Raw genomic sequence first — 13,243 nt, 5'->3', positions numbered from 1 at the left:
CAGGAAACAGTTGGATTTCTTGCTTTCTAGCTAGTCTTTAGATCTTTGGCTCTGCTTTTAAGCACAGCCAAACCTCCCTTAGGACTGAAGTTTCTATTATTCAGTACAGACTCACTACAAGCAAATTTTATTTGACAGACTGAGCTAGCCGATGGCAGATAGATAGATCACTGAATGATTCTGTGAGCAACTCAATCTGCCTGCCTGCTTTGCCCGATTTTGGGTAAAAATTGCTCTTTTTTAAAATAAAAAATTCAATATTTACATACATGGTGTATTGTGAGTTAATTTTCTGAGTTTGCTTGCAAGCAAATTTTATGGGACAGACTGATCTAGCCAATGGCAGATAGATAGATCTCTGAATGAATCTGTGCTTCTGTGAGCAACTCAATCTGCCTGCCTGCTTTGCCTGATTTTGGGTAAAAGTTGCTCCTTTTTAATAAAAAATTCAATATTTATATAAATATTTATAATATTTACATACAAGCCATGCCCAGCCAGTCACATGACCACCAAGCTACACCCACAAATTAGGCCATGCCCACAAAACCGGTCAGTGGTCCCTGGGATTTAAAATTATGAGTTTGGTGGTCCCTGAGGTCCAAAAGGTTGGCGACCCTTGATCTAGATCTACAAATTCTTCATTTTTAAAAATTATTAATTCTGGGCAGGGTTGTACTCCCCCAGACAGAGTTGGTTTGCAACTTGGGGGTCCTTCTGATCTTATGCTTGAGCAGATGGACAGTATGGTAAAAAGTTTTTTTCTCCCCCACAAATTCATCTCGTGTACAGGTAGGCTTTTTATTGGATTAGGAGGCACTGCTCATGATCACTCATGTCTTTAAATTATTCTCTGATTGCACTAATCCAGTGTATATGAAATTGCCCCTAAAGCATTTAAAAGTTTCATTAATCCATAATATAGCAATGAATGTAGTTTAGGGCATAAACGCTACCATTATAAGTATAGGATATTCTCATATTCATGTTATAAGAATAGCGCTGGCTTCAAGAAAGTATCACTTTTAAAGTTCTACAGTACAAGGCATAAGACCAGGTTATTTGCAGGATCACCTGCCTTCAGTAATTTTTGCTTCCCTCCCTAGATTTGGTAAGATGGGCATGCTTCACCTTTTGCAATACTTTTTGCAAAACATTGCATCTAATGTGACCAAGGAGGTGTGCCTCCTCTGTCATGTGTGCCCTGTGCAAGAATCTCTGAGATTTGGATGGCTCAAATTCTGTTGATTTTCCAGAAGACTGTGAAGACCTGGCTTTTCCTTCAGAAGCTGAGGCTGAAACATTAATGCAGCCTTGCATAGACGTCTTGCTTTGGTGAGAAAGTGGTTATAAGATGCCTCGATCATTTTTGAATTAATTTTTAATAAAAATATTAAATGTTTTTGTGTTTCTGTGTGTGTTTTAGTTGTTAAGATGGGTGACTGACCAAAGAGTAGCCAAAGAGTCAATTTAAACAAATGTCATATATCCATACTGATATAACCATACTTCAAATTAGGAAAGTGTATCTGATATTTAAACATGGAAACAAAATTGATTTGATTTTTAACCCTAAATTGACAGAGTAAAATTAATTATTAATAATTAAAGTTATGTGCTGCCCAAGTTTCAATGATACTGGGCAGATTATACTCTTAACAAATTATATGTTATTCATAAAATCAATGGTCGTGAAATTAAATAAAATACCATATCATAAAAACTAACCAAATTTGTAAGAATTTTCTGTTACACTGAATAAAGGAAATAATATACCATTCAAGCTTTCACCTACTTCAAAGATTAATTATACTGTTCTGATTCTCTAACACTACCCTCCAACTACAATTGGAGTAGAGATTTCTGCTTGTACATCAGATTTCTGTGGGTGTAGGAGAGGATGAATTCTAATGAGCAAAATTCTGTTAAGCTAAAAAAAAAAAAAGCTTCATCTTTCTATCTTGGTCAACAGAAACTGCAGAAATGGTAGATGATCCAACATGTTATTCTTCTATTAAACCCCCTTTCAGGTTGCATCTTAGATGAGGTTTATGACATCTTACATCATAAACACAGAAATGATCAATTGTGAAATATCTCATTATCATTCAAGATAGATCAGACACTTAGATCGAGAAAAGTTTCAGTGTAATGCAATGAGAAGAGGAAAAATGCAATAATATATAATTTTGTGGAATCCATTTTGTTTCATATGTATACAACATAAATAAAATGTGCTGTATTACAAAGTTACCAGTGAACTGAAAGACAATCCAAGCTAGTATTTGCTAATATATAACAGCTGCATTAAATATCACACCCACTAACTACTTTCCAATATTTAACTTACGGAAACAACACAATTATAAAACTTGGTAAAAAATTAAAAATTAGGATGCCTTGGTGATCCAATCCTCTTGATAACAAGAAATATACTTTATTACAGAACATAACATGACAGCAGAACACTACAATGTAACAATGTAGTGGCAATAATGCACAACTCTTTTTAATAGAAATACTTGAACTGTAAACTAGTACAGTATTGATGCAAAGTGCCAATCACTGAAGATACTCAATATTTTTTCTGCAAGGTTTTGAAAATGTTTCAGATATTCCAATTTTACATTTTTGCTTCTAGGCTCTTATTTCTGACCCAGAAACAGCTGTTTCATTTGTTCTATAATTATTATTTTTTATTTAGACTCTTATGTCCCACATCTCAAAGAAAAGGCTGCAAAAGCAGATGAATGATACAGATATTTCAGGGTACAAGTTGACAACAAAAGTAATTATTCTTGTGCCAACTTAAAAGGAGGCAAATAAAGCTTTGCCCTCCTGTCTTGGAAGGCAATTCCATTATTTAGGTGCCATACAATGTGCCAATATCTTGTCTGACAATCCAGCCAGCCAAAGGTGACAAGGCCAAGATATGAGTATTCTGTAGACCCAAGCATTATTGTATCACAGCATTTCAAATCAATGGGAGTTTTCAGGCTGTCCTCAAAAATAATTCCATATAGAAGTACTGTTATGATTAACTTGTAAGTACTGAATGCTTGAACAATCAAGACAGAGTTTTACAAGGAATATATCTGTCAAACATACTGAGATTCTACTAGTTAAAAATGTGATCAAATATAAGTATGGAATGCAGTTATGATATTTGTTGATTAGAGAAGTTAGTTTGAAGGAAAATATATAGTGCATTCTTCTGAATGTCCTTAACTGTGAATATCATTTTAGCTTTAGTTTGTAAAAGTGCCCTATCTTTCAGAAAACAAGATTTATTATTATGTCATACTACTGTTATGTCAATTAGTTCCTAATGGAAAAATCATTCTTCCCTACGTTCATGTATTAGTTACATCACACAAAACCTGATCTTGTTATATAAGACTTGCTTGTACACAAACTAAAAGCTAAGAGCCCAGAGATATAGCTTTCATTGTAAACTTCAGTAAACAATTCATTTTACTTCCTGGACCATAACATGATATTTGTTTATGAATTTTATAAAAGTCAGTTAAATTTTTTAAATTACAGTATTGAGTTTTCATTAAATGTACTTTTATATAAAAAGCTATTTTTAAAGCAGTACTTATTTGTCAATTAAATGTATCAATCGACTTCAGATAATCAATAATCTTTGATTATGGTCTTTTTCTTTCAGATAAAGTGGGGAACGATACCTTCAGCTGACACAAATAGAAAAGAACAATTATCCCTCTAGAAAAATGGCATGGCGAAAAGAGTGTATGTTCGTCCCTGAGTCTTTCTCCATCTCTTAGCATAAACAGGACAAAGCTGTAATTCTACGAAGGCCAGAGAGATAAAAGCAACGAATGATAGACCCAATCCACTATACAAAAAAAGTAATACTGCACATGGCTATTTGCATTAACCCAATTTATCATGGCTTTCAGCAGCTGCCTAAGCTAATCTCGGTATCCATAAGGAGAGTCTATCATTAAAGGCAGGCGCAAAATAAATTTTCTAGGAGGCAGATCAATCCCCTCTTCTTCTAGGATTGGAGCTAAATATTTTACACAGGTTGCTGAAGAGAAAATAGCAAAAAAAAAAAAAAAAAGAATTTCCTCACAATTCTCTTAGAAGAAGGGTACGTGCAAACCTTCTGTACTAACCACCATAAACAGTTGGAGGTATCTGCTGTATTCTTAATTGTGTCAAGGAATTCCTGCCAAATAAACTAGGGAACACATTTCAAATAATTTTCACATTTGTTTTTCATTATTGAAGACTACAGACAGGTCAAACTGGATGGTTACACTATGTTCCCTTGATTTTATATTTTTGTGTTCATGCAGAACTATCAAGTAAAGGGGAAAAATACAGAAAAACCATACAATGGAATCAGAAGGATCAAACTTTCAAACTACTGCATATTCATTGGTCTACTGAGATAATGTAGTAATAGCCACTTCTTTGTTATTGCAACTTTGCATCTGTGATGGTATGTCCATGTCCCTGGAAATAAGTCCTATTGAAAATAGTAAACCACACATTAAATAACTATGCATAAAACTGCATAATAAATAATAATAAAGTTGGAGGGAGAGTGCCACCAAGTAATTTAGAAAATGAAATAAATTTAAAATGTTTAAATATTTATAAAAATAATATTCAAATAATAATAAAAATAACCCCCAGTGAAGGGCTTGTGTTCTTTGAGGAAGATGAGAACAATGCCAGAGGTTTCACTATAAAGGACAGGTTTCATCAGAGGCATCAGACACAGAGTGCCTCTCCCATAAACAATAAGGTGAGACATAATTTATCAAAGCCCATACCACATTGATTATTGCCCAGATCAACAAGGACCATGCTAGGGGCTGAAACTCCTGAACATTTGGTAGTAAATGGGCTACACAGGACTCAGGCTTGTTAGCTAAGGAACCAAAGCCAGTAGCTGCAAAACTATTGGAATTAAAATTGTTTACCCATCAAAGTGTACAAAGATTGAAAACAAAAAAGGTAATTATGTGTTATTACTAAACAAGGCCATTAAGAAGAAGGTATCTGAAAAGAACTCACCAGTTCTGAAAAGAACAGCATCCATAATCAAAAATAACAGATCAGAGGCTACAAGATCAATGCTTATTTTGTAATATGAAATAAAGTATTTACAGAAGCAGAACTGGAAGTACTACAAAGATTTATCCAGGGCAAAAAATCAAAACCAGAAGTCTTGCTAGAAATATTCAGACTGTAAAAGCAAGCTGGTGGAATCAACAGTAGAAGCCAGCATCACTACTGAATCATATTCATTCCCAAACCAAACACCTTCTTCCCTGCCTTCTCCTCAGAAAGAGCAAAGCCCTCTAACTAAAAATAGAAAATGAACTGAAACAAAGAATAACTGAGCATCCAGAAAAAGCACAAAGATAACAGAATAAAGTTGCCCGAATTTCAGATTGTTCCAAAGAATCAGTAGCTAGCACAAATATTAAAAGATGCCAAAACTGTAATATCAAATATAAGCACCAGCTTACTATAAGAAACCAACTAATGTAGAACACAGCTGCAGTTATAACTGAATGCCTGGGATGCAAAATCAACAAAAGTGAAAAATAGCCAAACAGTCACCACCAAAATGAAAAATCAGGCTGAAAATAAGATCTGCAAGCCAAGATTAGATACAACCAAGCTAAAACAAATGAAAGAAAAGAAACTGAAGAACAAGAAGACCAAATAATACCCAATCAATACATAGGAAACAGCCAAGATTAAGGAAGCACTGGAAATAACAGCTGCAGCTAAGAAGATCAGATAAAAATCTGAATTGCATATTATAGGCAGAATTTCCAATTTCAGTTGAACCACAGTTGTTTCTACCAGTCCATCAATGGAGTGACTGCAGTGAACCAGTCAACACCTGACAAAGAAGAAACAGTGCAATTATGCACAGAGGTATGGGGTAACACAAAAAAAATATATCAGGAATGCAGCTTGGCTAAATGATGTAAATAAAATTTTTAAAAAGCTGAAATGAAAGGACTAATAGTAGCAGCAGAAATGGCAGAAAAAAGGGCAAGGAAGATCAAGAATTGGTCAGGACCAGATGAAGATGAGCTGCATGTTTTTTGGTCAAAACATCTAACTGGTCTATACCAGTGCATTGCCAAGTAATTTAACAATATATTGCAAGGGGGTAAATTTTTAAATTGATTTAACATCTGGTAAAACCTACTTGATAATATAAAATCCAACAAAAGGGCAGCACCAGGCAACTACGGGCCAATTATATGCTTACTTACAACTTTCAAATTGCTAACTAGTGTGGTAGCTGATGCAGTCTAAGAGCATCTAGTTGAAAACAAGCTCTTTCCACCTGAGTAGAAAGAAACTGCCCAACAGCACAGGAACCCAATGAACAAAAAATCAGCTAATTGACAAGATAATTTTGGAAAACTGCAAGAGAAGGAAGACCACATTGAATGTAGTTTACATTAATTATAAAAAGGCATTCCACTCCCACCCACATGATAAACAAGTGACTATAAATAACAGGAATCAGTAGAAACATCAGAAGTTTTGTGCAAAGATCATTTGCACAATAGAAGATGCAAGTTGCTGGTCAATGGTAATAGAATGGGAAAGGTTGATATCAAGAGAGGAATCTTTCAAGGAGGCTCAATATCATCACCACTGTTTGTCATTGATTCTTCTGTCAAAATACTAAACAAGTCAGACCATGGCTATCAAACATGAAAAAATCCATATAGACCACCTAGGCACCTGGCCTTCTTTGGAGGCCTTTCTCCAGGTACCCTCACAAAAGTGCTTTATACATTTTTATGCTACATTTTTGTATCTTTAAAATTGCTATTGTATCACTATTTACTTGTCATGCCATCCACCATGTCTGTTTCCAACAGCAACTCCACTTGCAGTATACAAATTTGAGCTATTTATCTTCTATTTATCTTCTTGAAATGGCACTGAAGTTCTCCTGGGTAAGTAAAGGGAAAATTGAAGGATAATTACTTAATGTAGAAGGATATAGAGTAAATATGCAAATATTATATTCAAACATATTCAAAATGTTATTGCAGTATGTTTTACATAGGCCTAGATACTTTATAGATATTTTGTAGATATAGAATTCTATTTATAATTTCCAGTGAAGAGATGGAATCTTTAAAATAACAAGTTAAGCTCATCTGTATCTACCATTATTAAGTTCTAAAACTCAATTGGTATTTCAATCAAAGGACATACATCCCACATACCTTATGGAACATTTTCTCTTCTGCTCCCAGATCCACTTGAAAATCTTTGTTCTACATTGCCTTTAACTCAAATGGAATTAATGTGAATCAATTATAGAATTGTTTCTTAAAGGAATTTATTCCAAGCAAAAGCCACTTCCTTGACAAATGGAAACTGATCTAGTTATGAGTCATCTTTTTTAGCATTGCTGATGGCAGAAAGATTTTTAACAGCTTCTGTTTGTTTGCTTCATTTGTATTTTGCTTTTGATGCTTGTTTCTTTCTTCAGTAAATGGCTAGGTTTTATTGGTAAATATTAATGAATTTAATTTTTTAAAATGACTTTTATATGATTTTAGTTTTTGAAGTCAAAGGCAGTTTTTCCACAGAAGAACATTCCAAGATGTGGAGAAGAGAGAAGGTGCTATTTTGTGACCAATAGTTCTAGCTTCTATTCACAATGAATGTTATTACCTAGGTTCTCAAATACCTTAGGGGTACAATGTAGAAGTTATACTTAGCATATTTCAGAGTTCAATCTTCTTATTTTTTCTCATAAAAGTAGGAAAGGTTAAAAAAAATTAATGGATTTGGGCAGGTGCAGAATAGAGCACTTGACTGAAAAATACTTGGCAATTTGCTGATTTCTAATTGTACCATCTCTTCACCACCAATGGTGGGATTCAAATTTTTTACTATCAGTTCTGTGGGCGTGGCTTGGTGGATGTGAATTGGCTTGGTGGGTGTAGCGTGACTTAGCGGTTGTGGCAGGGGAAGGATACTGTAAAATCTCCATTCCCTCCCCATCCCACTAACCTGCTTTCCAGCTCTGTTTTCCTGTGCAGGGGAACAAAAGAAGACCCAGCTGGTCATCTGAGACTTGGCAGGCAGAGAATAGATGGGGGCAGGGCCAGTCAGAGGTGGTATTTGCTGGTTCTCCAAACTACTCAAAAATTTCTGCTACCAGTTCTCCAGAACTGGTCAGAACCTGCTGAATACCACCTGTGTTCACCACCCAAAACTGTACAATTTAAATAGGAAGTTATGTCTAACTTTAAATATTCATTTCAGCTATGAATTTTATTGATGACCTTGTGCTAAATATTTACCTCTACCTATTTTAATGCATAGGATTGTTGCAAAGATTTTATGCAAAATGCTGGGTTAGAAAAGCAATGCATATAATCTGTAATTCCTTAGAAGAAATGTAAATGTAACAGTGGGCAAAAATAATATTGCAGATGTGTTTATGGCAAAATCTAATCTGTACCGCATTTCATTTACAATTGAAAAATTAAATTTATTTTTAATGAACAAATATATCAGTTATATGCATGTAGTCATAAATTTATAACCATTTGTTTAGTAACCGTTTGTAGTTACAGTGGCACACAAAAATATGATTTATGACTGTTTCTCATAATTACAATAATTGCAGCATCTCTGAGGCCATGTGAACCTTCAGATGCTTGGCAATTGGTATGTATTTATGATGGTTGCAGTGTCCCGGGGGTCATGCGATCACCTTCTGCAACTTTCTAATAAGCAAAGTTAATGGGTAAGCCAGATTCACTTAAACATTCTTAAGTGAATCTGGCTTCACCATTGACTTGTCGGAAGTTACTAACTTAACTAACTTAACAATTGCAGTGACTTTGCTTGGCAGACGTCATTAACGTAATAACTGTGATTCACTTAACAACTATGGCAAGAAAGGTCATAAAATGGGGCAAAACTCACTTAACAACTGTCTTGCTAAGCAAAGGAAATTTTGGGCTCAGTTGTGGTTGTAAGTTAGGGATTACCTATATTCAGGGGTGGGATTCTACCTGGTCACACTGTTTCTATAGAACCGGTTGTTATGATTCTGCACAGTTTAGAGAACTGACAAATCGTGCCACTGGCTGGCCCTGCCCCACCCTGCCCACTCACTCCTTACCTGGCATTTGTGCCATCCAACTTGCCTGCGTTGTGCCTTTGCCTAGTTTTTGGTAAGTTGCTATTTTTCCTTTCCCCCCCCCCAACCATCAGCTGTTCCGACTATCAGCTGTGCTGGGAGATTTGGATTAGCTAGAAAGCAGGAAATCGTTGGATTTCTTGCTTTCTAGCTACTCTAAAAGCAGAGCTGAACCTTCCTAGCTTCTATTTTTCAGTGCAGACTCAGCAGATTGCAGAAAGATAAGTATCTGAATGAATCTGTGATTCTGTGAGCAATTCAATCTGCCTGCCTGCTTTGCCTGATTTTGGGTAAAGGTTGCTCTTTTTTTATAAAAAAAAATCAATATTTACATACATAGTGTGTTGTGAGTTAATTTTGTGAGTTTGCTTGCAAGCAAATTTTATGTGACAGACTCAGGTAGCAGATAGCAGAATGGTAGATCTGAGTGAATCTGTGATTCTGTGAGCAACTCAATCTGCCTGCCTGCTTTTGCTCTTTTTTAATAAAAAACTCAATACTTACATAAATATCTACAATATTTACATACAAGCCATGCTCACCCAGTCACATGACTACCAAGCAACAACCACAAATTAGGCCATGCCCACAGAACCAGTTGTTAAGAAATTTGAATCCCACCCCTGCCTGTATTTAACAAGACTTACCTTACATCACCATAAAAATTACTATTTGGAAACAACATTTGGAAATCTTTGAATTAAAAGCTTTTGAGGGCTGCCTCAAAGTTTATATAGCTCAGATTGAAGGGTATAAGTGAAAATACTGTTTTGTCTATTTCTTGAACATTATCGGAAGCCACAGTCAAAGATAAAATATTAGATGACACAGTAAGTGCATCCAGTCAAGATACAGTTGGGCAGTCTACAAATTTAATGAATAAATCTTTTCTCAAATTAATTGCAAGGGTGCTTACCCAGAAAAACAAATTGTCCATTTTGATGCCAGAAAAGACTTTCTCACCAGGGTAGGCTAGCCAATGACATGGAATAAGAAGTGTACATGTATATCTTCATCTTACATTCTGAGCTGATCAAGTATTCTTAGCAGCTATTTCATCTGTTAACATCACAGTAGCTTTAGAGGGATGATGGTGCTTATTTATTCCCAATTTCTTATGATGGTCCAAAGTTGCAATAACTTGTTTTCCGATGGGACTGCTTATTTGTCCTAAGACTTTTTATATGTGCACAATGGGCAGCACATGGTTAATGCTGTGACTTGTATAAACAGTTCTTTCAGATAAGATCAGTTTTCACTGTGTGCAGGACAAACTGCTGGATATATGGATTGCCCAAAGCTAATTTTGAAGTGCAAGATTTCAGATTTTGCCATGTTTTATTATTCTTGTTCAAAGACAATAATCTTTATGATACTGAATTACTGTACTGCATTTTGAAGGAATCTGATTATAAAGAGGAGAGTTCAGAGTTTAACTATTGGTATGCAAATCCTAGATTTATATGCATTGTGCTGACTTAACTATTGGGGAGGTGCAAGTAATGAATAGGTAGTAAGTAAACAACTGCAGCTTTCTATAGTGTTTTAATCTGGCAAACTAATAAAAAAATTACTGATCAAATAAATATGCTACCCCTATTTCCAACAATTTTACTGACAAGAAATTTTATTTAGAACTCTGTATTTAGTGTTTAGTCCACAACTCCACACAGTTGGAATTAAAACAATGTATTGAAAGTGTAATACAGTATTGAAATGACCAACTATTTATTAAAATGTGGTAACAAGTTCCAGAACATGAATCATCAGGAAGAAATAATAAGCCATTTCCTATAGAAGTCCATTCTTGAAGTCCATTCATATTATAAAATCAATTCAGTATTATATTCAGGGTTCTTAGGAAATAAACTATACTACCAGTGAGGCAATTGCAAGTAAATAAATAAATAAGAGAAGCCAACGATAAATATGCAAACTGTAAACACTCAATTTGGTTTTTCTTCCAAAATTTGAAGAATCAAAAGAAAATCCATGCTTTCTACTGTATTGGAGAAAACTAGCCTCTTCTACATATCGGTGTATTTATTAAGTATATGATAGCTAATAGAACAGTCAATAAATGCTAGCTAATATGCTATGGTATCAATTTTCTCTATTATTTGCGCAGTTCACATTAGGTAAACATTTAGCAACATTGCACATTTTATGTTCTGGGTACAGATTCCTGAAAAAAAATGTAATTTCCATGCTTTGAAGGATCATATATACCCATCCTATCTCCATGTTTATTTAAAATGCAGTCCATCCCATTGCTGATTTTTCAGTGAGGACTGGAATCGCAGTAGAGATGGCTCAAAAATAAATCCCATTTTTAAAAAATAGTTATTCCTGAAAGGGTTATTCCTGAATAAATATTTCTGGGCTTTGAGTTTTAAGTCAAGGGAACTACCGGTGGCTACTTGACCGTGGCATTCATTATTTCCTAAGTCAAAACACACCGTAGAATAACACACAAATAATAACGAGAAGTTTATTTATTTATTAAGTTTGGTTGTCACCCATTCCGCTGCAAGGAGACTTAAAAACAGCGGGAGGCTATAGAATGCGCTTCCCCATCAATTGAAAAAGCGGTAAAAAGAGCAAATATAACACCTGGGCTTGAATTAAAAAAAAAAGAAAAATCTCATTCAATTAAAAAAATGATGGAGGAGAATCCCTTTCCTACCTGCTTCTAATTTCTTCCGACTGCCGGCAGAATTAAAAAGACACCACGGCACATCAAAAGAAAAAGGGAAAGCGAGTCACGGCTGTCAGGCCTCTCAATCCTTCCACCGGCGTCCCGGGGACTCACTCCCTCGTCCTGGGTCCTTTCGGCCCTTCCAGGCCTCTTCCAAGGATTGGACGTGTGTACGCAAGGCCTCAAGTTACCTTGGCAACCGCCTGATTTGAATACACTTGCTACATAGTCATGAGCCCGGAACACTCGAAGCCAATCGCCAAGCCTGAAGGAAGATGGGCGTGGCGTACCTCTGAGACAAGCGCCAGCCTCTGCGCCAGGGGCTGCCTCTCAAGTTTTGCGGGAGGCACCAATCGCCGATGCAAGAGCGTTGTCCGCCGAAAGGCGAGAGTCTGAAGAGAACTGAACCGTGTGTCCGTCAGTCGGCCGGTCGGTTTCCCGCCTTCTTTGTGGAGTCTTCCTGGTTGCGTGTGAAGGCCACCTAGCACGTGTGTTCTGACGTATTCTATAAGCAATACCGGCTTAAAATAAGCAAGGGGTTGGCGGTAGTTGCAATGGTCCCCAAAGAACATCTCGGTTCATGTATTTGTTCCGAAAGTCAGTTTGACGGGAGAGGTGTCCTCTCATCTTTTTCCGCAGTTGAAAGCATATTATATAAAGGGAGCTCGCACGGCCCATATCACACACGTTCCTCCTATTCTGCATCTCTGGCTCGCGGTATTTTATTGCTTTACAACAAAAGAGCAATGTAATTGTTTTAAAAGCTTCATATAAAATACTAGTAATTCTCATTTTTGCATTACGCTGCAGGAATGAGGGAAAACAAGAAGAGTTGGCTGGCAAGTTTTTTTTGTTCAAATTTTCCACTTCATGAAATATTGGAAAACACCTGAGGGAGATTGTAAAAGAAAAACGGAGGGGAAGACCATTTTCAGCTTTGATCACAATTTTCTGAATTTTTATTTTTTAAAGATATTGAGAAAATTTATATGAATGTGTAGATCTTAGATACACAGGTCTACATTTATACATTCTTACATAATATACATTTCTGTCTGTCCATCCGTTCGTCCAATTAATCAGGATTATTTCCAAGCTATAGTAGAGTCCTCTGGGTCTGGGATGTATGTTGTACAACTCTTTCAGAATGTTTATAAACACAACTGTGAAAATTTCTTCTCTCTCTCTCTCATACTCTTTCTTTCTTGCAGCTATCAAAGACACAGCTGTAACTTGCTGGCACAATTTCCCAAAGGAGTCATTTATGCTCAGAATTATTATCATTGGGTAGTACAAAAGGAAATGCCAAAGCAGGCAATGCAGTTGTATGATGTGGAACATATTCCCTGCTGAGA

The 13,243-nt window shown here is 35.8% G+C and overlaps 1 protein-coding gene across 1 annotated transcript in view; it reads right to left on the bottom strand.

Annotated features, from left to right (window-relative positions):
* LRRC56 (leucine rich repeat containing 56) overlaps nucleotides 1–12,004 on the bottom strand; it is a 47,247-nt gene extending 35,243 nt beyond the window's left edge. Inside the window, exons 1-2 of the mRNA XM_087950769.1 lie at nucleotides 11,877–12,004; nucleotides 6,866–6,973 (exon numbers count right to left, since the gene is read on the bottom strand). Of these exons, the coding sequence (XP_087806895.1) occupies nucleotides 6,866–6,884 (19 nt within the window). The 5' untranslated portion in view covers nucleotides 6,885–6,973; nucleotides 11,877–12,004. The remainder of the gene's footprint in view (nucleotides 1–6,865; nucleotides 6,974–11,876) is intronic.
* Nucleotides 12,005–13,243: the final 1,239 nt, after the last annotated feature.

Source organism: Notechis scutatus, chromosome 1, assembly GCF_049901735.1.
Source record: "Notechis scutatus isolate UNSWTSFEM ecotype Mainland chromosome 1, rNotScu1.2, whole genome shotgun sequence".
NCBI lineage: Eukaryota > Metazoa > Chordata > Lepidosauria > Squamata > Elapidae > Notechis > Notechis scutatus.
This window is presented reverse-complemented; position numbering and strand designations above follow the sequence as displayed.